At 39.5% G+C, this 26,487-nt stretch overlaps 1 protein-coding gene across 1 annotated transcript in view; it reads right to left on the bottom strand.

Annotated features, from left to right (window-relative positions):
• Positions 1-26,487, bottom strand: part of plxnb2b (plexin b2b) — a 148,465-nt gene that overhangs the window by 9,829 nt on the left and 112,149 nt on the right. Inside the window, exons 23-33 of the mRNA XM_077596068.1 lie at positions 24,776-24,912; positions 22,788-22,888; positions 21,520-21,749; positions 18,797-18,978; positions 17,033-17,099; positions 15,816-15,962; positions 12,367-12,523; positions 8,214-8,314; positions 4,859-4,943; positions 4,566-4,717; positions 2,719-2,879 (exon numbers count right to left, since the gene is read on the bottom strand). Coding sequence (XP_077452194.1) covers positions 2,719-2,879; positions 4,566-4,717; positions 4,859-4,943; positions 8,214-8,314; positions 12,367-12,523; positions 15,816-15,962; positions 17,033-17,099; positions 18,797-18,978; positions 21,520-21,749; positions 22,788-22,888; positions 24,776-24,912 — 1,520 coding nt within the window. The remainder of the gene's footprint in view (positions 1-2,718; positions 2,880-4,565; positions 4,718-4,858; positions 4,944-8,213; positions 8,315-12,366; positions 12,524-15,815; positions 15,963-17,032; positions 17,100-18,796; positions 18,979-21,519; positions 21,750-22,787; positions 22,889-24,775; positions 24,913-26,487) is intronic.

Here is a 26,487-nt window from a genome sequence, read left to right as displayed (position 1 = left end):
CTCCGAAATCTGAGGCGCGGCTTGTAAAATAAAATACAAAAACATCGGAAAAAAAAAATTCTCGTGAGGGTTCACAACAGGAGCGTAAAAATAACCGTCTTGCAACAAGCCCACAATTAAATTAGCTCGGGACACAATTACCATGTTTGTTTGTTGTTGTGCCCGCTACACGCATTCATATTTAATACGTGGCCCTGCGTAGATTCGATAAACACGACGGCTGGATGCCGAGTAATTAAATCGCTCATCGCCTGTCCTTGTGCCGGCGCGTTTTTTTTCGTTTTATTTTTTTTCTACGTCTCAGCTTGGCGTCAATCACAGACATCGACATGCAACACGTTGTCTGGGGCGCCGACGTCTTCGCCGCCGTGACGTTAATTTATGCGCCTTAAATGTCATGCGGGAGAGGCGGGATCGCAAATGCGACGGGGGGAAAAAAAATCACTGCATTGCTTTCGTGGATAATCCAATTTTTGTTTCTGGAGAAGACGAGACGTCTTTGGAATTTGATGCAAAAGTTGGACAATTTCGATATTACGGTAGATTAGCCTGAGTTCAATGTATACATGAATAAAAGATTGAGGGTTTGGTGTAAAGGGAATAGGGGTGGAATTGTAATACCCGAAAATAGTTTTGCAATAAATTAGAACCGCAGGAGAGTAAAATTGTAGTACAATTTAGAATAAAGATATGCAAAAAGTCACCGCATTGCTTTCGTTGATAATCAAATTTTTGTTTCTGGCTCTCGAGAAGACGAGACGAGACGTCTTTGGAATTTGATAAAAAATGTTCGAAAAAGTTGGACAATTTCGATATTACGGCCGATTAGCCCGAGTTCAATGTATACATGAATAAAAGATTGAGGGTTCGGTGTAAAGGGAATTGGGGTGGAATTCTAATACTCAAAAATTCCTGAACAAAGATAGTTTTTCAATAAATTAGAACCGCAGGAGAGTAAAATTGTAGTACAATTTAGAATAAAGATATGCAAAAAGTCACCGCATTGCTTTCGTTGATAATCAAATTTTTGTTTCTGGCTCTCGAGAAGACGAGACGTCTTTGGAATTTGATAAAAAATGTTCGAAAAAGTTGGACAATTTCGATATTACGGCCAATTAGCCCGAGTTCAATGTATACATGAATAAAAGATTGAGGGTTCGGTGTAAAGGGAATTGGGGTGGAATTCTAATACCCGAAAATTCCTGAACAAAGATAGTTTTTCAATAAATTAGAACCGCAGGAGAGTAAAATTGTAGTACAATTTAGAATAAAGATATGCAAAAAGTCACCGGATTGCTTTCGTTGATAATCAAATTTTTGTTTCTGGCTCTCGAGAAGACGAGACGTCTTTGGAATTTGATAAAAAATGTTCGAAAAAGTTGGACAATTTCGATATTATGGCAGATTAGCCTGAGTTCAATGTATACATGAATAAAATATTGAGGGTTTAGTGTAAAGGGAATTGGGGTGGAATTCTAATACCCAAAAAATCCTGGACAGAAATAGTTTTGCAATAAATTAGAACCGCAGGAGAGTAAAATTGTAGTACAATTTAGAATAATGATATGCAAAAAGTCACCGCATTGCTTTCGTGGATAATCACATTTTTGTTTCTGGCTCTCAAGAAGACAAGACGAGACGTCTTTGGAATTTGATGCTAATGTTCGAAAATTTGGATGATTTCGTGCAGGTGTGGGTGGAGAATATTACGGTAAATTAGCCTGAGTTCAATGTATACATGAATAAAAGATTGAGGGTTTGGTGTAAAGGGAATTGGGATGGAATCTTAATACCCTATAATTCCTGAACAAAAATAGTTTTGCAATAAATTAGAACCGCAGGAGAGTAAAATTGTAGTACAATTTAGAATAAAGCTCTAAAGATATGCAAACTCAATGGGGAATTGAGTTGTACGTTCGCAAAGTTTTTTGTTTATCCTTTGCTTAAACAGTCACTCTTTGATGTGCTAAATTCATAAAATTGTTTATCTTTGTTTTTTTTCTCTGTGTGAGTTGTATTTATGTACCAAATTGTGTCAGAGGTGCGGTTACACTTAAAGAGATACGCAAATATTGTCCTCAGGAAAGAAATGATAGGAAAATTAATAATGAAAAAAATAATAAAAAATAAGTTGTAATTTTGCAAAAAATAAAATAAAATTGTTGTCATACAGGAAGACTAAATGCATATTTTTATGTGAATACAGTTAGAATTTTATGAAAACTGTTTTTGGAATAACAGAAACAATATGATAATACAATCTAACACTTCATATCATGATGATACATTTCTAAATATTTGAATATTGTAATATTACGAAATAAACTTGTGATTCCACAAGAAAAACAAGAGGAATATAGATAGAATAATATGACCATAGAGTTTAAATAATGGGGAAAAATGTAACAATAAAGGCCTAAATTATCAGAAAAAGGAAAACCCTTCAAACATATCCATAAAAAATATAAATTAAATATATGATATTGTTCTGTTCAGTCCAGTTATGCATGTCGTTTCCCTGCCTAGAGAAAAAATGCGCAAAAGCCGGACAAAAAATGCAGGTTCACAGTTGAGACTTTTTAAAACATTATCCCATTGCTTTCCATCAATTTCCCTTGAAAAGTTTGCATGATGTCCATAATTCCTCCTTTTAAATCTCCATCTGTTTTAATGATATCCAATGATATACGTATTTCAACTACTCTATGCAATTCCTACCTGTTTGTCTTCCAAATGTGAATGGTCTCCTCATCCACGTTGTTGTGCTTCAAGGCTTGCTCGTCCAGGAAGTCGAAAAAGTATTTGACCGCCGGCGGCACCACGGCTCCGGAGCACAAAACGCTGCGGAAGAAGTCGTCCACAAATTGCTGCAACGTTCCCTGGAGGAAGGAACAAAACGTCAACAAATCACACGACTAAACTTTCTTTAGCGTTTGCTTCCAGTTGAGGCTCACAGCAAAGCTAACCCGTCCCCATGGCAACGGATTTGCGAGCTGCTGAAGCAACGGTGGGGGGCGATGTATCCCTAACTTTTTCATCCACAAATGGTTTTTTTTAATCATAAATGTATAGGCAAGGAAACAATTTGGTAGCCAATTGTGGCTAAGGTGACCAATTTTTTTTGACCCCATTCGACAGACAATTGTAATATTAGTGTTGCCTGCATGTATTTTTGGGATGGGCAAACAAAAAAAATAATTTACTCGTATATAAGCCGTTTTTGTCGGACCAAAAAAATGATGACTGAATCGAGGGTACGGCTTATATGCGCATGAGAAGATGACACATGCACGAAAATGCAAGTTGACAACACCATAACAACATGACGTCATGATGCCATGACGTCATGACGCCATGACGCCGTGACGCCATGACGCCGTGACGCAAGACAATGCAGCCGATACGGTAATTTATTTCAAAATAGAGAAAAGCTAAAGAGATAAGATGCTAAACATTAATAAAAAAATGATTAAAATGATTAAAATGATTAAAAAGCATCGGATTCTCATTAAGGTAGACACATTTCTTTTTTCAAATTGAATAATTTCATATTTTGCATTTACAAAGACAGGCATAATAACTTCCATATGTCTATATTAATCCTAATGATGTGCTTTTGATTCAAACAGTATCTTAGAAATAGCACATGTGATAATTTTTCTTAAGATTTTCCCTTCAAAGTAACACATTTGTACTCACTTTTAAAAACATTAATATGGAGGTGAAAATTGTGAATCAGGGGGCGGCTTATACGAGAGAAATTGTAAAATTCAACGATTTTAAGGCAATTTTAAGGGTACGGCTTATACGCACAGGCTGCTTATATGCGAGTAAACATGGTACATAAAATTACCTATTTGTTAAAGGTTCCAAATAGGAAAAAAATATTGTATTGGCCTGAATATAAGACGACCCCATCTTTTTCAAGACTAAAGTTTGAAAAAAGACTTTTTGAACACCAAAGTCAATTTTTATACCAAAAATAATGACAGTCCTTCTGAAACAAATGATTATAACAATATATTGGAGAGAAAAAGCATGTTATTTTGCCTGATTCAAATCATGCAAAAACTGTCTCATCTTCAAATCTGATATTTTAAATAGTGCAATCACATTTGTACATGAATGGCTTCTGCTTTTTTTATATATATAAATGAATTAATCTACTGTGATCAAACAACAAAATTGGAATAACTGCATTAACCATTTTCAGAATTTTCAAAACCGTTTTCAGAATTCACTTTAAAGATATCTGGCGCCATCTAGCGTTGTGAATGGGTATAATGTCTGGACCCTGAAGGTGGCCGACACTTTTTCAGTCTTTTTTCAACGCAAAGCGGGTTCCACGTTTTAGCTTACGGGTTAGCGGAGAGCCTTATGCACCCATGAAAAGACACGTAAAGTGGCTCGCGAGCCATAGTTTCCCGACCCATCGAGTTAAACGGTAGCGTAATTCACTCCCGTGATCCGCAGAAAAGACACATCACTAACGTTGGCAGATGGAGGAAAACGTGTCCCCGGTGGGGGACGTGAGTAATTGTCAGGCGGAGAAAAAAAATGTGCACCTTGACAGAGAGCAGTCGAGTGAGATAAATCTCCGTGATGGCTTTGGTCATGGACTTGTCCTTAATGCTGCCTCGCTTGGACTTGATCTCGTCCAGTTCGTCGGCGGGCCTGACCAAGTGGAACACCTTGTCGTCCTCCAACAGAGCGTTTCCTAAAACCAGACTTTTGTTAGCATCCACGCACGCTTATGATCACGACTCGCTGAAGTGTTTGTCGGCGGAATTCGAACGAACGCGGTGAGAATTTCAAAGCGAAATGCGATAGTCAAAATGAGCTTTTTGGAAAGACTTACGCTCTTCGTGGTTTTCCTGGTTCTGCTCGTAGTTCTGATGGGTTTGAAGCACTCGCGACAAAACTAAGGTGGCGTTGTCGCGGACCTGAAACGGGAAGGAGATAAAGCATGAGTGACGGCTACCACTACTACTACTATCACTACTACTACTACTACTACTATCACTACTACTACTATCACTACTACTACTATCACTACTCCTATCACTACTACTACTATCACTACTACTACTACTACTGACACTACTACTATCACTACTGCTGACATTACTACTATCACTATTACTATCACTACTAGTGACACTACTACTATCACTACTACTACTACTACCACCACCACCACTACTACTACAACAACCACTACTACTACGACTACTACAACTACCACCACTACTACCACTACTACAACTACCACCACTACTACCACCACTACCATTATTACTACTACCACTACTACAACCACCACCACCACTGCTATTACTACTACAACGACAACAACTACTACTACTACTAGAACAACAACAACAACAACAACTACTACTACTAGAACAACAAAAACTACTACCACCACCATTACCATTGCTACTACTACCAGCACTACAACAAAAACTACTACCACCACCATTACCATTGCTACTACTACCAGCACTACAACAAAAACTACCACTATTACTTCCACTACAACAACAACTACTACTACCACTATAAAACAACTACTACTACCACTATAAAAAACTACTACTACTATAAAAAACTACGACTACTACTACCACCACAATAAAAAACAACTACTACTACTACCACAATAAAAAACTACTACTACCACAATAAAAAACTACTACTACTAGCACAATAAAAAACTACTACAACTACTACCACAATAAAAAAACTACTACAACTACTACCACAATAAAAAAACTACTACAACTACTACCACAATAAAAAAACTACTACAACTACTACCACAATAAAAAAACTACTACAACTACTACCACAATAAAAAAACTACTACAACTACTACCGCAATAAAAAAACTACTACAACTACTACCACAATAAAAAAACTACTACTACTACTACCACAATAAAAAAACTACTACTACTACTACCACAATAAAAAAACTACTACTACTACTACCACAATAAAAAACTACTACTACTACCACTATAAAAAACTACTACTACTACCACTATAAAAACTACTACTACCACTATAAAAAACTACTACTACTACCACCACCACTACTACTACTATTTCATTTTATAATTCGATGAACCTTATATATATAGGAAACAAATTTGAAGATAGGCCATTCATTGAAGATGCGCCGCTTAGTGCGGAAAATACAGTCCTATAAAACATGAACAAATCAGATGGGAAAAAGTCCTATTCTTCATCAGGTGATATATATTTTTTTAAAAATCCTGGATTTCAACCATGATCTGCAAACTAAATGCGGTGACGTCGTTTGGACGAAGCCAACCACACACCACGTCCTTCCAGTAGCACTGACTATTTCATTGGCAGTCTTTTTTTCACGGCCCTCAACTCATTTCAAATCAATTCAGGTAAGCCGGCGACCATGTTTACAGGCCATCTTTTTTCCACAACAATGCGATTAGCAGCGCACGGGGCCACAGACGTACCTTTCGACAGCCAACACCGGCGTTCACGAGAGCAACGCACCCGAAAAGAAGCCAGCGAAATTCGAGCATTTGAAAGGCGGCACACGGGGGGGGAGATTAGCGGGTGACCTTTGTTTTCATCAGGTCGAGGCGGTGAAGGGAAGATTCAGAAGGCTTTGTGAGCGGCGAGCTCGGAGAAGGGGACTGTGGCGCTTTCTCATTATTCGCTGGTGGCGTTCTTGTTTGAACACTCAAAAAGCGGAGTATTAGCAAGGCTCGCCTGAGCTGGAGTAAGCACACTCTCCATACACAGATGGAAAGCTAACACACTTTTGGCCTGAAGTGATGTTAGAATATAGTAATACCTTGACCTACGAGCGCCCCAACATACGAGGAATTGGAGATACGGGTAAAATTCCGTGCAAATATTTGCCTTGAGATATGAGACAAATTTAAGTAAATCATGAGTAGCGACTTTCTGTTTTAGGATCAAATTAAAATGAAGAGTATAGATGTATATTACATTTCCTGATTTTCCCCCTTTTAAATCAGTAATTGTCATTTTTAATCCATTTTTTTCTGTGTTTTTAGTTCAAAAAATATTTTGTAAAATCTAAAAATATATATAAAAAAAGCTAAAATAAACATTGTTTTAGATCTATAAAAAAACAGAATATTCAGGGCTTTTAATCCAGTTCTTTTAATCCATTTATAAAAATAAATAAATAAATATTATATCTAAAATGGTCCGGCCCACGTGAAATCGAGTTGACGTTACGCGGCCCGCGAACCAACCCGAGTCCGACACCCTTGTTTATGAGCACTGGGCGGAGCGTTGCATTTTTTCCGTGTTTTTTATGAGTGCATCCCTCAAGTCTCTCACTCTCTCACCACGTTGTACTGAATAATATCTCATTTTAGTATTAAACATTATAACCACTAGCTATTTGTTACTTTGTTAATAGATGGCGAATTAGAACAAATAAAAATGTTTTTCCAATCCAATATCCTGTTTTTTGGTGTTTTTTTTCAGACGGTGGGAACAAATTAATTAGTATTTAGTTCATTTCTATGGGAAACGTTGAGTTGAGATACGAGTAAATCGACATACGAGCTCGGTCCCGGAACACATTAAACTCGTATCTCAAGGCATAACTGTAATGGATTAATAAAGGAATAAAGTCAACCTGGTAAAGAAATACTAGTCTTCTTTAACTTATAAACAAACCCAACTATGTAGCTGGCTACTTTGTTTGGTACTTTCCCACTCGCTAACTTAAAACTCACTCTGAATATTAACCAAATTAAGTCCTAAAAAGGCATCAATAACAGAATGGTGAAAAAAAATTGTATTAAGAATGAAGTTGAATGTTAAAAAAAGTTATGTGACTTGAGTTGTTAGTTAATGAAATTACATATATGTATGACAACAAAGTATGTTATGACAATTCCGCCTTAAAAGCTGTAAATTCTGATGATTTAGCGCAAACGATACTTTTGAGTTAGCGTTAACATATGGCGAAACTAATTTCATACTAGTGTCCTCAAAATGAAAGAAAATCCAACAATTTTAGCCCAAATACCAAAATTAAAATCAAAGCCAATCACTTTATGAACGTGAAGCCTTTTTACAACAATTACTAATTTATAGTCACCCTTCCAAGTGACACAAAAAAGAGAAAAAAATAAAAACTTAGTCCAAAAAAACAAACTACGACGGCCAATACGTACATTGTAGTGAGCCAGTGTGTTGACGCGTTTCCATCTGCCTTCTTTTTGCGATGTCAAGTCCAGATCGGATAAAATCTGACCCGTGGAGCCCGGCCGCCACTCTGCGGAGAAGAACAAAAATATATATCTTTTTTAAAAACAATAAAGAGTTGAGCCCTGGAGTGAGTCACTCCATCACTTCAATGCAAACACACTTGTTTATTTTTAGTCAGATGAAACTTTTCCGTATATTGAGCGACTGCTCCCCCGATGTTTTTATCTACGGGTATTTATTATTGCTCTGTATTATAATCCGAGCGACTGGGGATGTCCCATTTTCTCAGTAGAAAAGTCGGCGAATATTGAAAAAGACAAGAGGCACAGAACTGAAAATAAAGATCGGATCTTGGCAAAAAAAAAATCTTTTCATGTTATGAAGTCGGGTGGGTGTCTGTAATTTTGAAAATGTGAGGTCATACAACTGTCAAAGTTCATATAAACACCACGAGTGATATGACCATATTTTCTCGCATATTAGCCGCCTCCGCGTATAAGCCTTAAAATTTCCTTAAAATTGTTGAATTTGACGATTTCTCTTGTATAAGACGCCCCTTGAAAAAGAGGGGGTCGTCTTATATTCGGACCAATACAATATTTTTTTTCCTAAATGGAACCTTTAACAAATTAGGTAATTTTACGTACCGTATATACTCGCATATAAGCCATCACTGCGTATAAGCTGCACCCTTAAAATTGCCTTAAAACTGTTGAATTTTACAATTTCTCTCGTATAAGCCGCCCCCTGATTGACAATTTTCACCTCCATATTCATGGTTTTAATAGGGAGTACAAATGTGTTACTTTGAAGGGAAATATTAAGAAAAATCATGGCATGTGCTATTTCTGAGATACTGTATGAATGGAAAGGGTGTTGCCTGCACGTAGACAAATTTAAAAAAGGAAGTCATGTGAGCAGTACAACCAGGAAGTGTGTCTGTAGCGATCTAGTTTGTCATCCCTAGCTAAGATGGCGACGCCCTGAGCAAGCAATGGCAGGCACAATTGAGTTTTTTCACATTTTATGCAAGATATGGTTTATTTTTTTCCTTGAATGTCATTCATAGACGTCAAAAGAAAATTTGTTTAGCGTTTAATCTGTTTATCTTTTCTCTATTTTGAAATAAATGAGCGCATTGGCCGCATTTTCTTGCGTTATTAGATTAGATTAGATAACTTTATTCATCCCGTATTCGGGAAATTTCATTGTCACAGTAGCAAGAGCGTGAGAATACAGACACAGCAAAAGACATTTTAGACATAAATAGGTAATAAATAAGTTAATAAATAAATAAGCGCGTTGCTGAAATATATATAAATATAGTACATATACATAGATGTACATGTATATGTATGTATATGGCATATATTCTTTTTCACCTTGCAGTTTCGTGTAGTTTTCTCCAGGTACTCCACATTCCTCACATCTACCAAAAACATGCTAGGCTAGCTGGTTGCACACTTTAAATTGCTAACCCTAGCTATGATTTGTTGTCCTTTGTCTCCTTGTGCCCTGCGATTGGCTGGTCACCGATTCACGGTGTCTCCCGCCTGGTACCCTAAGTCAGCTGGGATAGGCTCCAGCACCCCCGCAACTCTTCTGAGGATATGCGGTTCAGAATATGAATGAAAAAAAGAAATATATATATATGGGGGAAAAACTGCTGGTGTGTGCAGAGCAGATAGCTGACTTTGTTAAAAAATATTCCAAATGTAATTCCATAGCTGATTGGCAGCTGGATACTTTTGAATAACGATGAGATTGAAGCGCGGCGCCGACCTGAGTTGGGGCGCCATCGCTGCTCATTTACAATTAGAGAAGCACACGAGAGGGTTATCGTCCCGATGCACCGCGAAGGGCGACAGATCCGCGCTTATCTGAAACGCAGAACGGAATGAGATCGGCGCCGTGCGTGGGTATTGGGGGGGTGAGACGGGGGACGGGGGGGCGTCTTTGATGTAGCAAAAAATGTCGGAGGAGATTTCAGCTTTTGAAGTCGGCTCCCCCGAGGTTTGCGACTTGAGAACTTTGTTTAGAGAATAAAAGCTATTATTTTCGCCGCGACGGTGGAATAACTTGCTTCGATAAGATGGAATTTTTAAAAAAATTGGAAATGTTTTCAAGAGGGAATACTGTGAATAATCACGTTTCGGCGACATTGATGTAATTTGGTCTCTAGTCCATTTAACCTGAATTAGTTAATTAGTTCATCACTACAGAAAACATACCATCTCGGCCCGAATATAAGACGATGTATTTTGCATTGAAATTAGACTGAAAAAGTGTCAATCATCTTAGAATAGGGGTCTAGACGTTATGATATCTTTAGAGCGAATGCTAAAAACTGATGCTTAATGCAGTTGTTGCAATTTTTTTAAATCACAGTAGATTGTTTTATTTACATTTCAAATTGCACTTTAGTTTACATATTAAATGTTCAGATGTGATAGGTTTTGCATGATTTGAATGAGGCAAAATAACATGATTTGTCTCTCCAATCTATTGTTAAAATCATTTGTTTCATCTCATTTTCTGAACTGCTTTATCTTCACTAGGGTCAAGGGGGGTGCTGGAGCCTATCCCAGCTGACTTAAAACCGGACACCCTGAATTGGTGGCCAGCCTAGGGGCAATTTAGAGTGCTAAATTTGCCTAGCATGCATGTATTTGGAAATGTGGGAGGAAACCGGAGTACCCGGAGAAAACCCATGCAGGCCCGGGGAGAACATGCAAACTCCACACAGGTGAATCAACCTGGATTTGAAACCAGGGCCTCGGAGCTGCGAGGCCGACGTGCTAACCACTCATTCACCGGCCTGCCTTTAAAACAACATGTAAACCCAAAACATGACAAAATTAACCGGTATTGGTGTTCGATTATTTTAAAAACAGATCCACCAATCCAAAAAAGGAACACGTTAAGTTGAACCGACCTGGATTTGAACCCAGGTCTCCCACGGTGAGCCTGAGGTGCTAACCAATCAGCCACCAGACCGCCCTGTTTTAGATGTACTGTCATTATTTTGCCTATTAAAATTGAACTTGATGTTCAAAAAGTCTTTTTTCAAACTTGAGTCTTGAAAGAGGGGGTCGTCTTATAATCAGGGTCGTCTTATAATCGAGGTTGTCTTATATTTGAGGTCGTCTTATATTCAGGGTCGTCTTATAATCTAGGTCGTCTTATATTCAGGGTTGTCTTATATTCAGGGTCGTCTTATAATCAAGGTCGTCTTATAATCAAGGTCGTCTTATAATCAAGGTCGTCTTATATTCAGGGTCGTCTTATAATCAGGGTCGTCTTATATTCAGGGTCGTCTTATAATCAGGGTCGTCTTATATTCAGGGTCGTCTTATATTCAGGGTCGTCTTATATTCAGGGTCGTCTTATATTCAGGGTCGTCTTATATTCAGGGTCGTCTTATATTCAGGGTCGTCTTATAATCAGGGTCGTCTTGTAATCAGGGTCGTCTTGTAATCAGGGTCGTCTTGTAATCAGGGTCGTCTTGTAATCAGGGTCGTCTTGTAATCAGGGTCGTCTTGTAATCAGGGTCGTCTTGTAATCAGGGTCGTCTTATAATCAGGGTCGTCTTACAATCAGGGTCGTCTTACAATCAGGGTCGTCTTACAATCAGGGTCGTCTTACAATCAGGGTCGTCTTATATTCAGGGTCGTCTTATATTCAGGGTCGTCTTATATTCAGGGTCGTCTTATATTCAGGGTCGTCTTATATTCAGGGTCGTCTTATATTCAGGGTCGTCTTATATTCGGGCCAATCCGGCCATAGCCGTCCGTATTAAAACCACAACTCCCATGTGACCCTTGACAAAGAAGAGTTTAACAAGCGTGCTAATTTTCAGTGCTATTACCTTAGCATCTCTTGCCATTAGCAATTATTTCCCACTTTTTTTGCATCTGTCTGGCGAAACTAATGCATTGAATGTAGTAAATGATGTTTAAGCAATTGCGAATTCGTGCCGAGCAGCCGCCTTTCTCGCGCTACCGCTCACGGGTCAATGGCAAGGCTCAAAACAATATTTTCGTTAGCATTCCGTGCCGGCACGACAAACAAACGTGAAGAAAAAGCCTATTTTGATTGGTCCGCAATCTCCAGACTCACCCAGCGTGACGCTGTCGACTTTGGGCCGCGTGGAATAAGGCAGGTTTCTGTAAACTTGCTCGATAATCTTCTCCTTCACCTGGGAGATGGTGTCGCAGCTCAGAACCTTGACGGGCGTCACGTCCTGACCCTCGCCGAGAACCAGCACCTGAAGAGTCTGGTGATAGCGAGAAGGGCGAGTCATAAATGCGGGAATTTTGTGGGTGTTTGGGATTTTTTGGGGGGGAAGGTAGTTATGTATTCATTTCTGATATCTGGATGGTTATGTTCATTATATTTGTATGATAAAAGCATTCGATTCAATTCGATCCAATGAAACGGAAGAGGTGATTCAATTTGGGGGTGAGGTCAAAGGTCAGAAAAGGAATTTCAGCCTTTTTTAATCTTTCTAACTCAATTTTGGAGGGGAGGTAATATTTATTTGTTCAATTTCTGTACTGCTTATCTTCACAGGGGTCACAGGGGGGTGCCGGAGCCGATCCCAGCCTACTACAGCAGAGCTCAGGGGACACTCAGGACCCTTGTGAGGATTAACAGTATGGAAAATGATTTTTTTGTTGTCTTTCTTCAGTTTTAATTATAGTTTTTAGAATGGGTTTGCTAGTTATTATCGCTTTTAAATTTAGATTTTTTTAATCTTAATTATTAATTTGACTACATTTTTAAAATGACCTCTTCGTAGTTTGATATAGAACTTTTTCTATGAAATGACTTTTTCATATTATAATATAGAACTTTTTGATAAAATGACTTTTTCATAGTTGAATATATGCACATACCAGAATTTATTTAGTCATTATTAAAGTAAAAGATAAATATAATGTGTGTGTGCCAATGAATTACTATTGCTTTAAAATTTAGAACCAACATCTAATTCTAATTATTAATTTGACATCATTTTAAAAAATGACTTTTTCATAGTTTAATAAACTTTTTTATGAGATGACTTTCTTAGTTTAACATAGAACTTTTTTATTAAATGACTTTTTCATAGTTTAATATAGATTTTTTTTAAATAAAATGACTTAGTTTAATATAGATTTTTTTTAATAAAATGACTTAGTTTAATATAGAACTTTTTTTAATAAAATGACTTAGTTTAATATAGAACTTTTTTTTAAAAATGACTTTTTCATAGTTTAATATAGAACTTTTTTATAAAATGACTTTTTCAGTTTAACATAGAACTTTTTTATAAAATGACTTTTTCATAGTTGAATATATACATATCTCAGAATTTATTTTGTCATTATTAAAGTAAAAGATAAATATGATTGCATGTATTGTGTTACTATTGCTTAAAAAATTAGAATAAACTTCTAATTCTAATTATTAATCTGACATCTTAAGACATCTTTTAAACATTTTAAAAATGACTTTTTCATAGTTTAATATAGAATGTTTTATAAAATAACTTTCATAGTTTAATATAGATTTTTTTTTAAACTGACAGTTTAATATAGAACTTTTTTTTATAAAATGACTTAATTTAATATAAACTTTTTTATAAAATGACTCTTATTTTAACGTAGAACTTTTTTATAAAATGACTTTTTCATAGTTGAATATATACATATACCAGAATTAATGTCATCATTATTAAAGTAAAAGATAAATATGATTGCATGCCTCTGCGCAAACGACAAAAATATTCCCATGTCAAAAAATAACTTTGGTTAGCTGGCATAAATTGCAATTGATTGAGAGCGAAAGTGTCCAATTGGATACGTACGAACGTACGCGCGCGGCTGTCAAGATGCCCGTTATCATGGCAACCGGCCGGGCTTGACGTAGCGGTGGCACCTGATAGGTAGGCTGACATGCCAGCCCGAGTTAATGACCGCGGCTTGGCGGGAGGAACTCCAGTCACTCGGTCAGAAACTAATTGACCACTTGATGCAATCGAAAAGGATGGCGAGGGCGAGGGGGAAGGAAGCGGCGTGGGGAGCGCGGCCAATCTAATTCCACTTACTCTGCATTGGAGTGGCAGTGCGAAGAGCGGCCCGTGAAATCTAAAGTAACCGTGGAGGCCACGCTATTTTTTTTTCCTTTTTCTTGCTTTGCTCTCTTCTCTGTAATTCAATCCCGGGAAGCCATCCATCAACGCGGGGAAATTGGGAGCTAATTCCATCATTTTCATGCACATGGCCATTAGCTGTTGTCCATTTTATTTGTAATCTATTTAGTGGGGGGCCGAGTGGGTAGCGTGTCAGGCTCGCAGGTCTGGAGGTTTGGGTTCGAGCCCAGGTGGGTCCTCACTGTGTGGAGTTCGCATGTTGTGCCCGGGCTTGCGTGGGTTTTCTCCGGGTACTCCGGTTTCCTCCCACATTCCCAAAACATGCATGCTAGGCTAGCTGGTTTGAACCTCTAAATTGCCTAACCCTAGCTATGATTGGTTGTCCTTTGTCTCCTCGTGCGCTGTGATTGGCTGTCCACCGATTCAGGGTGTTCCCAGACTGGTGCCTAAAGTTGGCTGTGGTAGGCTCCAGCACCCCCTGCGATTGAGAGGGTAGTAGGTCGGCTGCATAGTTTTGGGCTCCTGGGTTCGAACCCAGGTGGGTCTTCAATGTGTGAAGTTTGCATGTTCTCTCTGGGCTTGCGTGGGTTTTTTTCCGGGTACTCCGGTTTCCTCCCACATCCCCAAAACACGCATGCTAGGCTAATTGTGTGCTAATATGCTTAACCCTAGCTAAGATTGGTTGTCCTTTCTCTCCTCGTGCTCTGTGATTGGCTGGCCACCGATTCAGGGTGTTCACCGCCTGGTGCCTGTGATAGGCTCCAGCACCCCCTGCGACCGAGTGGGTAGCAGGTCGGCCTCACAGTTCCCGGGTTTGATCCCAGGTGGGTCTTCAATATGTAAGTTTGCATTTTCTCCTTGGGCTTGCGTGGGTTTTCTCCGGGTGCTCCAGTTTCCTCCCACATCCAATGAACATGCTAAGCTAGCTGGTTGAACCTCTAAATTGCCTAACCCTAGCCATGATTAGTGTTCATTTGTCTCCTCGTGAGCTGTGATTGGCTTGCCACCGATTCAGGGTGTCCCCTGCCTAGTCCCCATAATTAGCTGGGAGAGGCTCTAGCACCCCCTTGCGGTTAAGCGGTTGAAAAAATTAATGCATTTAGCGAGTTGAACAATAGCCTCTTCCGTACCGACACTATACAGGAGCAGAAAGTGCAAACGGATACGGCACAAGGGCTTGTAATCATGAACCTGTCGTTTCCAGGGTTGTCTTGCCTTGCCTGGCCGTCTTTTTCCACGCGAATACATGACACCAAAAATGGATGTCATACAAAAGCAGCCGTTGGCCTCAGGGCAAGATTTTTCTTCCCCCTCACTCGGTTACCACGGCGACCGTGCAGCACGGCCGCGCAATCGAAAAATCAGTCGTTCCGGTATGTACACGTTAGCGCGCGTTTACGCCGTAGTGCAATGTATGTGTTTTTGGTCGTACCAGCACGGAATACTCCACGTCATCGCCCAGCAGGCCGGTGTCGTTCAGGGTGTACTTGGCTTTCTTCACGCGGGCATCCACGGGGCCTTTCTCAATCTGGTGCTTGATGGCGCGGAACAATTTGTACAAGGGCTCGCCGGCGGAATCCTGTCATGAAAAAAAAGAAAAATCATAGAAATGGAGCCTTGGGGTAAATATGGTGCCCGGGTTAAGTGGAAAAATCGACAAGAGTATTGTTATAGAAATTGAGGAGGGCAAGAATTTTGGAGAAAAAAAAATAGAAAAGTTGAGAATGTGGAGAGTTCGCTGTAATTTTCCCGTATTTTATGAGTTTTGTGGTCATTTCAAATTGTGTACGCCGTATAACAGCTTTTGTACGGGATTTTTTTTGTGTTTTTTAGTCAAACCGATTTAAATATAGCGTGTCAGCAAGCAATGTACCCAGCTTTTTTAACTATGTAAATATAGCCTGTCAGCAAGCAATGTACCCAGATTTTCACTATGTAAATATAGCGTGTCAGCAAGCAATGTACACAGATTTTCACTATGTAAATATAGCGTGTTAGCAAGCAATGTACCCAGATTTTCACTATGTAAATATAGCGTCAGCAAGCAATGTACCCAGATTTTCACTATGTAAATATAGCGTGTCAGCAAGCAATGTACCCAGCTTTTTTAACTATGTAAATATAGCCTGTCAGCAAGCAATGTACCCAGATTTTCACTATGTAAATATAGCGTGTCAGCAAGCAATGTACCCAATTTTTCACTATATAAATATAGCATGTCCGCAATCAATGTACCCCGATTTTAACGATGTAAATATAGCCTGTCAGCAAGCAATGTACCCAGATTTTCACTATGTAAATATAGCCTGTCGGCAAGCAATGTACCCAGATTTTCACTTTGGAAATATAGCCTGTCAGCAAGCAATGTACCCAGATTTTTTTAACTATGTAAATAGTGTGTTAGCAAGCAATGTACCCAGATTTCCACTATGTAAATATAGCGTGTCAGCAAGCAATGTACCCAGATTTTCATGATGTAAATATAGCGTGTCAGCAAGCAATGTACCCAGAATCTTGAATTTAGTGCATACTGATTGGGCACCCTGTATACTTTGGAGAACATTTTAAGACTTAAGTGCACACTATGTGGGTAAATATGTTTTTTAATCACTTATTAATGGGAATTGCAATCTTTAGGTATGGTTTTACCTTTAAGAACTGGTAAAGGCAGATTGACATCCAGTTGCATAGCATCCTTTCCACCACCGTCTCTGATCTGAAAGAAAAATCATATTTAATTTCATTTTTCGATTCCTCACAAGGCAGGGGGTGCTGGAGCCCATCCCAGAAAATTCAAGACATCAGGCAGAGGGGGGAAACCCTTCCTGTGAGGCCAGCCAATCGCAGGGCAGATTAGATTTAATCAATTCCTATATTCAAAGACGGACTAAGTCACTTTTGAAATGTACATTTTTGGTCGTATTTTTATTTAAAAAATCTATTTGAGAGAAATAGTTGGATTTCTGTGTATTCAAGGTAATGGAGAATATTACATTTTGGATTTCAATACATTATGTCAAGATACATTCACAATTAAAATAGATTAAACACAAGCATAATCACAGTATTTGAAAATTACTTGCATTATTTTAAATGTTTAACTCCCTTAACTGCGCAATAACTGTGATTCACTGCCATTAATAGACGATAAATCCCTTTGAAATTAAATGATTTTTTTCCCTCAACCTCATTTGCATGCACATAAAAAAAACATGTTTTATGAAAACCAATTCAAACGGCAACAAATAAAGTCGTAGCCTAAATGGAGATAAAGCGGCTTAAAAAAGTACTTTGTTTTGATATGAAATATGACAACGAAAACACGTACACATTTAAGACGGGTTTTTTTTCGCACAATGTTGACGAGGCAAATTTCTGCAACGTTCGTCATTGTCGACGTCGATCAAACGATGGACATTTTGACAGATATTTTGACGGATATCTACCGCTGGCAACCGCCGCGGTCCCGATGCATTGATAGCGGTTAGCATGCCTAATTAGATGTGTTGAAGAAGGAGAGGGGGGGGGCAAGGTTTTTCGTGTTGGCGCAATGACCTAATCAGCATAATGAGCTTCTCCACTGGGGGATAATTAAGACCCGCATTTGTTTAACAGCCAGCGGCTAAGTGGCAAAACACGGCAAAGAGTTCAAGTGATATCGGTGCATCCCGATAAGGATGAGGGATGGCGACGCAAGATGGCTTCTGCCGTGGAGGCGTCAACCTTCACGCGATCGTTTGCATCCGAGATATAAAACGCCAATGGGCGTCGTTTCTTCGGTGTGATGCGCTTAAATGTATCTTGAGTTTATGGCAATGTCCGAAAATTGAATACCGAATATCGCGGTTAATGTGGACCAAACATGGCCGCGAAAATTGAAAAATCGCGAAGTAGGGTCAACCCTATTGAAAAAAATGTGTATGTATATGAATGTGTGTATGTGTGTATGTGTGTATGTGTGTATGTGTGTATGTGTGTGTGTGTGTATGTGTGTATGTGTGTATGTGTGTGTATGTGTGTATGTGTGTATGTGTGTATGTGTGTATGTGTGTATGTGTGTGTGTGTGTGTGTGTGTATGTGTGTGTGTGTGTATGTGTGTGTGTATGTGTGTGTATGTGTGTGTATGTGGATGTGGATGTGGATGTGGATGTGGATGTATATGTGTATGTGTATGTATATGTATATGAATTATTTCCCGGGATTTCTAATTAATTTTAAATCATCAATATTAACTTGCTCAACCAAATATTTACAAAATCTCTCATGATTATTACTTAGGGCAAAGCGCATCAAAGTTATGGAATTGAAAATCAGAATACATTTGTGTTTCTTATTAAACGAAAAGTATTTGACATAGAAATGCTCTTTTGAAAAATATTTTTCAGGGACCTTGCCAGGTTTGCGAAACTTACCGGCGTAACATGAGTTTGGGGTTTTTGCTGTGTACATATTCCTCCATGAGCTCCAGCAACAGGGTCCGCATGATGTCCGTGTAGTACTCCAGCTTGCCGTGCAGCGCCACCGTCAGCAACGAGGCAAAATACACCTTGGCCCTGGCGTTGAAGTCGTGACTGCGCTCCAGCGTGCGAATAAACTGCAAATAGCAAAAAGCAACAAACAGGTTCAGATGGTCCAACGTGAAAATGGAGTAATACCTTGACAGACGAGCTTAACGCGTTCCGGGACCCCAGCTCATTTGTCAAATCACTCGTACCTCAAATCAAATTTTACATATAAAACAATAGCAACACGCTTATTTATTTATTACCTATTTATTTGTGTCTAAAATGTCTTTTGCTGTGTCTGTATTCTCACCCTCTTGCTACCGCGACAGTGAAATCTCCCGAATACGGGATGAATAAAGTTATCTAATCCAAAATAAACTAATATAAGATAAGATAAGCTAAACTAAGCTAAAATAAGATAAGCTAAGATAAACTAAGATAAGCTAAACTACGCTAAGCTGCTACGCTAAGCTATGCTAAGATAAGCTAAGCTAAACTAAACTAAGCTGATCTAATATAATATAACAGCATAATATAATATAAAATACAAATGATTCCGTTACCACCCTCTGCCAAAAAAGAATGCAATTTGCAATTTAACATAAATGAATTTAGATTACTATACATATAATATAAAACACACACATTTAAAAATAAATTTTAATCTTACATTGGCGAGCCAGCTCAGTCACACGTACACCCCTCTGATGTTTTTCCAATTATTTCACGCTTAATATCGACTTTCATCATATGCTTTTTCTTTGAACTACCCTTCATTGCACATGTTGGCTTTGGACCCATTGTTTTTTCACTTCATTCTGCACTGATTAACGCAAAAAAAAAAAAGGAAAAATGCAAACTGTATGGCCAGTGCTCATAGATATCTTTACCTGATCTTTCCACATATCTCAAATTTCTCGTAAGTTGGGACACGCGTACGTCAAGGTATGATTTTACGCCAAATTAGACCACAAGAGCGACATAGCAAGTGGTTGCCATTTTGTGGGATGTTCTCCCCCGCATTGGAATGAGCGGCGGCGGAGTGACGGCTCGTTTTGACGTCCGGTGATTTAACATTCGGGATGACATCGGCGGTGGATTTTCACTTTCACTGGGAGACAAGTCTGCAAAATGTTCGGAAATAACGAGCGCTAATAATGACGGCGGTAAACACGGTGATGGCTCGGCTCAGAGATTTGGAGTTAACACCTCCGAGGCGCGCTTGGGTTATTAGAGACCTTCCAATCTGCTGCGCTGCCGTGTCTTCCGCCATCTAAAATTGGACCCGTCCGTCAGTGTCTGACAGTGGCCCGGGCCCAATTGAAAATGGGAGCCAATAAAGGATTCCGAGAGAAAATGGAGGACTGCGAACTGGCACTTGTGTGTAGGTTTAACAGAAACAGAAATAATACTGGCAGGGTTTTCGTTGCTGTTGTCGTTAAAGGCCGTAGATGTCAAATCAATTGAACTGGGACGGCTGGCATTGAACGATCGGCGTCAATGGCGGTCGAGGAGTTCGTTTATGAATGAAATCGGTTTGAATGTGGAAGGTTGTTGTTTCCTTGGTTCGAGTGGCAAAAAGTTACGGTGTACTTCACGTCAAAAGTTGTTTTTGAGAGCAACTCTGGCAACCATTGAGTTGATAGAAAAACATTCATAAAAGCAAATTCATTGAGTTTCAAGACCCGGTCAGGGTCGAAGATAGAGAAATATCAATTTTAAAATGTTATAAGTATCAACACTAGCCAAAACAACTCACCTAGCACGTTAGATGCTAAAAGTTAGTGTTTGAGTTTCAGTGAAAAGATGAAATGATTAAAATACGAATACATACAATCACCCCCGCAAAAAAATCTAATGATTACAAAGAGTTAAAGATATATTTTTTTTATCATTGATACTAGATTTGCTATCATGTCCCCCATAAAATGAAGTCAATTATTTCACGCTTAATATCGACTGTCATCATACGCTTTTTCTTCACACTACCGTTCATTGCACAAGGGTCGCAGGGGGTGCTGGAGCCTATCCCAGCTAGCTACTGGCACCAGGCGGGGGACACCCTGAATCGGTGGCCGGCCAATCGCAGGGCACGAGGAGACAAAGCAAAACCAATCGTAGCTAGGCTTTGGCAATTTAGCATTCAATTAGCATAGCATGCATGTTTTTGGAATGTGGGTGGAAACCAGAGTACTTGGAGAAAACCCATGCAAGCCCGGGGAGAACATGCAAACTCCACACATTGAGGACCCACCTGGGATTGAACCCTCGACCCCAGAACTGTGAGGCCGACGCGCTACCCACTCGGTCGTAAGGGGTGCTGGAGCCCAAGAAATTTCCCGAATACGGGATGAAATAAAGTTCTAACCAGGCAGGAAACTCTGAATGGGTGGCCAGCCAATCGCAGGCCACAAGAAGACAAAGGACAACCAATCATAGCTAGGGTTAGGAAATTTAGCATACAATTAGCCTAGCATGCATGTTTTTGAGAAAGCGGAGGACCCATAGAAAACCCACGGTGAACATGCAAACTCCACACAGTGAGGACCCATCTGGGATCGAACCCTCGACTTCAGAACTGTGAGGCCCATAATAAACGTGAAAAATGTCATTTTAAAAAGTGTTCTTACATTAATGAGAAAAGTCTTGGAGTTGAGAAGGTTGGAGAACTGGTTGAGCGCCAGCGCGATGGTAGTCCGACGCGCCTCGGGAATGTCCAGCTTGCCCGTAATCATCACGTCGTTGGCGCCGTCTTTGGAGGGCAGGAAGAAAACCCGATCTGTGTAGGTCTTGTAGTCCAGGAAGGGCATGCGACCCTCGCTCAGGTCGTTGGTGTGGTCCTCCATTTCGATCATCAGGTCTGCCGCACACACGCAATGCACTCATTCCAAGTGAACTGAGGATTTTCGTGTCGTCTATGTGGTCAAGGTGTACCATATTGTCTCGCGCATAAACTGTATTTCTAATTCTAATTTGTCTATGAATGAGATTCGAGAAAAAAAACATATCTAACATAAAACGTGAAAAAACTCACTCACTTGTGCTTGCCATTGCTCGCTCAGGGCGCCGCCATCTTACCTTTTACAGGTAGTTAAACGTGCCCTGATTGGACAGACGCGAGTAGCTTTCATACGCGTTTGTAGTATTTACCATGTCAGGACATCCCAATAATTGTTAAGGCTGATCGAAGGTCTTGCGGTCTATCATTAAAAATCAGCCTTTGCGTAATGTGTACCTCATGCTATTATTGCACCCAGAGACTTGATGAAAACCAGACCACTACGGACGGACACATTTCCTGGTTGTACTGCTCACGTGACTTTATGAATTTGTCTACGTGGAGGCCACACCCTTTCCAGCACACGATCCTTTCAATTCATACAGTATCTCAGAAAAACCACGTGCGATGATTTTTCTTAAGATTTTCCCTTCAAAGTAACACATTTGTACTCCCTATTAAAACCATGAATATAGAAGTGAACATTTTGAATCGGGTGGCGGCTTATACGAGAGAAATTGTCAAATTCAACCATTTTAAGGCAGTTTTAAGGGTGTGGCTTATACGCAGAAGCAGCTAATATGCGAGAAAATACGGTAAATGATAGAGTTGAAAATTGTGAATCAGGTGGCGGCTTATACGAGAGAAATTGTAAAATTCAACCAATTTAGGGCAGTTTTAAGGGCGCGGCTTATACGCGGAGGCGGCTAATATGCGAGAAAGTACGGTAAATGATAGGTGAAAATTGTGAATCGGGTGTCGGCTTATACGAGAGAAATTGTAAAATTCACCAATTTTAAAGCAATTTTAAGGGCGCGGCTTATACGTGGAAGGAGCTAACATGCGAGAAAATACGGTAAATGATACACGATCTGAAGTGTGGCGATTTCTGTAGCCTACCCGTGAACTCTTTCTTGCAGCGGTCTCGCACGCTCTCTTCCAAGTTCTCCAGTTGGTGTTTTACCTTCTCGTACTCCCTCTCGGCTTGTTGACTCTTCCTCCTGTACACACACACACACAAAACACACACACACACACACACACACACACACACAAAACACGCATACGGCATTCCGAATTAGCCCGACGCAATTCTGGCAAACACTCAGCGAGAGTGTCCGGATTTTGCCTCCCGTTAAAAGCTCATTTTGGAAATCCTCTTGTTGTATAAAGAGCGGCGGCGGCGTTCAAATATTTGACTTGGTTAACGATGCTGCTCTTATTGGTTCTTTCGTTTTATGAAATAAGACTTTTTAAGCTGCGGTTTGTCCCATGATTACTGTTTGTTTTCTTAAATGGGCTTTTTTTTTTATATGGTCACTGACTCTACCGCAACTAGTGTTCTATTTTTTTCCTATTTTAATGATAATATTCTTTTTTTTTTGTACAAACTGCATTGCTTATTAATATGGACTACATTTCTCAAGATGTAAAATTTAAGACCCTTTTAAAACCGTCTGACGACTAAATTTAATGACAAATTTCATGGCCGTGGCTTCATTTGGTCATGAAAATCTATCTTTTCTATTACAATAATTGTTTTCGGATGAGTCGACATCATTTTTCTTCTTTGCGGATTGGACATGTCTTTGACACATTTTGCATAATGCAGTGTGGAATTTAAAATTTCAGGAATTCCCGGACCAATCAGATTCGTTGAAAAGTCAAAGCCTTTTATACAGGTAAGAATTGAGGATTTTTTTTAAAGTCTTGTACAATAGATAATAATGATTAAACATTAGCCCTTGTTTTGATTAGGGTTAGTTGGAGTATTGGTTGGTTTGTTTGTTTTTCGCCTCTTGTGTCCCTCCGTGCTTCCCTTCCTCTTGTAACCAGCTATGTGTACTTGGTAATCAACCCTTGTCTGTGTATTTAAACCCCGTGGGTTTGTTAGTCATTGTCGGACCGTCTGCTTTACCCTGCTTTCTACTGGAATTAAATGCGACAATAAAGAATATAGAAAGAAGGCTTTTTGATTCACCTCCCCACATAACTATTTGACAACATTCACATCTAAAATTAGATACAAATTGAGAGATACATGAATTGATGGCAGAGTAGATTACTTTTGCCTCAGCCAATCGCTCCCCTTATTAATGATTGCAATTATTAAGAGATAAAAATTCAAAAAATGTACAAATGCAACATAGGATTTAGTGATTTGGAGTGAAAGTGATAGTTTGCTAAACTTGTTAGCATGTTCTTTATGCTCGAGTTATCTGAATAACTCTTAAAATGTTACGTCGTCACTGACATCACCAGGCATGTCAGTCATTTAACATTAGTATACCGTACTTATTCAGCCTGTTGTTCTCTATTTTATTTTAATTTTAAATTGCCTTTCGAGATGGCATTAATCTTATAAGTACTGTAAAGTTTTTTCCAACAAATAACTTCTGTACTGTACTGTCAAATAATAATTTTAATAATGAATGTGAACAGAAGGCAGAAGGAAGATTCATTAATTCCGTAATGCCGACCTACAGCCGCATAGCTTTTACCTTCCCTTAGCATGTCCAGAAGTGTAGCTTTAGCTAGCATCTTCCGCTGCTTTTTGGATTTTATCAAATAATTTTCCCCCCAAAAATGCGCCTTATAATCCAGTGCGACTTGTGTTTTTTCCTCCTACAGCCGCATAGCTTTTACCTTCCCTTAGCATGTCAGGAAGTTTAGCTTTAGCTGCAATAGCTAGCATCTTCTGCTGCCTTTTGGATTTTATCAAACAATTTTACCCAAAAAAATTGCCTTCTACTCCAGTGCGCCTTGTGTGTTTTTTTTTCCCTTCATAATGATGCATTTTTTGGCTGGTGCGACATACTCAGGTGCGACTTATAGTCCAAAAATACGGTAATCGGTTACTGTGTGTCATCTAAAAGGTGTTTACTCACCTGTAGCAGTAGACGGAGATGGCGATGATGAGCAACATGGGCACGATGACGGCGGGGATGATGATGTAGAGCGCCAAATCGTTCTTGCTCTCGTACTGCACGGAGCCCACCACCCACTCCCCTTTGCCAAACTTGATCTGTGAATAAAGCGCATCAAAAGAGAGGGTGGAATCTTATGACTAAGCACTTTTTAGACACTTACTCGGCTACGGCCGATGCTAAAAGCGGCAAAGGCGTGGGGAATCGACATAATTGCCCCGTGTAATTTATGCTGAACTGCCGCGAGGTCTCCGAGTGTTTCAAAGTGCTGCGACTTGGTGGCCCGGCGTGGAGAGAACAAATCCACCACGGAACTGCTTTGGGAAAAATACAACTCTCCAACTATGTTTTAATCTCCTCTTGGCTTTTTAATGTTTTTTTAAAATCACCCAAGTTCTTTTTATACTAGGAAAATAGTTTTATTGTAGTAACAGATTAACAACAAAACAGACAACGGTGTTATGCTAACATTAATGCTAACATTAGTCCTTGTTTTGGTTAGGGTCAGTTGGAATATTGGTTGGTTTGTTTGCTTTTCGCCTCTTTTGTCCCTGCGTGCGTCCCTTCCTCTCGTAACCAGCTGCATGTACTTAGTAATAAACCATTGTCTGTGTATTTAAAGCCGGTGGGTTTGTTAGTTATTGTCGGATTGTCTGTTTTACCCTGCTTTGTTTACACCATGCCACGTTACCGTGTCATGTTCCCCGTTTCCCCATTTGGTTTTGTGATTAGATTTCTAAGTCTTTGTTAGTTTTTAAAGATTCCTGCATGAGTGATTAAAGTTTTCCATCCAAGTTCATGACGGCTTCCCTGCATTTGGGTCCGACTACGACGCCACGTTTACGTAACCGTTTCTATGGTGGCGTGAAGCTAGCAAAGGCGATGACGGTGTTATAAATGCAGAACGGGTCATTTTTCAAAAATACCGTATTTTCACGACTATAAGGCGCACTTAAGTCTTAAATTTTCTCCAAAATAGACAGCGCGCCTTATATATGGAAAAAATATTAAAATGTGTTCATTGGGTGCGCCTTATAATGCGGTGCGCCTTATAGTCGTGAAAATATGGGAGTTATGTGCTACACTATAATTTATGTTTGCGTGCTCACGTCAATGTTAACGTCGGTCTTTGTTTCTATGGCGGCATGAAGCTAGCACAGGCTATGACGTGGTATTAAATGCAGAACATGTTATTTGTTGTTCAGTTTGTCGGTAACATGCAACTGAGAAATGCAAAAAAAAAACAGCCTGAAGCTTCCTTTCTACAGAATTATTTTTGTCTAAGATTGCTAATTGCTAATTGAAGTCATCTGCTACACGGCGCTCATATTTCAAGTAGTGCAAAAAATTGATACTAGATTTGCTATCATGTCACCTAAAAAATGACGTCGGATGAGAAGGATCATAATAAACGTTCATTCATTTTCTGCACCGCTTAACCTCACAAGGGTCGCGAGGGGTGCTGGAGCCGATCCCAGCTAACTACTGCCACCAGGCGGGGGACAACGCCCTGAATGACCAGCCAATCACAGGGCACGAAGAGACAAAGCAAAACCAATCATAGCTAGGGTTAGGCAGTTTAGCATTCAATTAGCCTAGCATGCATGTTTTTGGAATGTGGGAGGAAACTGGAGTACCCAGAGAAAACCCATGCAAACTCCACCACACATTGG

Source organism: Stigmatopora argus, chromosome 3 (assembly GCF_051989625.1).
Source record: "Stigmatopora argus isolate UIUO_Sarg chromosome 3, RoL_Sarg_1.0, whole genome shotgun sequence".
Classification (NCBI taxonomy): Eukaryota; Metazoa; Chordata; class Actinopteri; order Syngnathiformes; family Syngnathidae; genus Stigmatopora; species Stigmatopora argus.
Note: the sequence above shows the minus strand (reverse complement) of the source record. Positions and strands in the feature narration are given on the sequence as shown.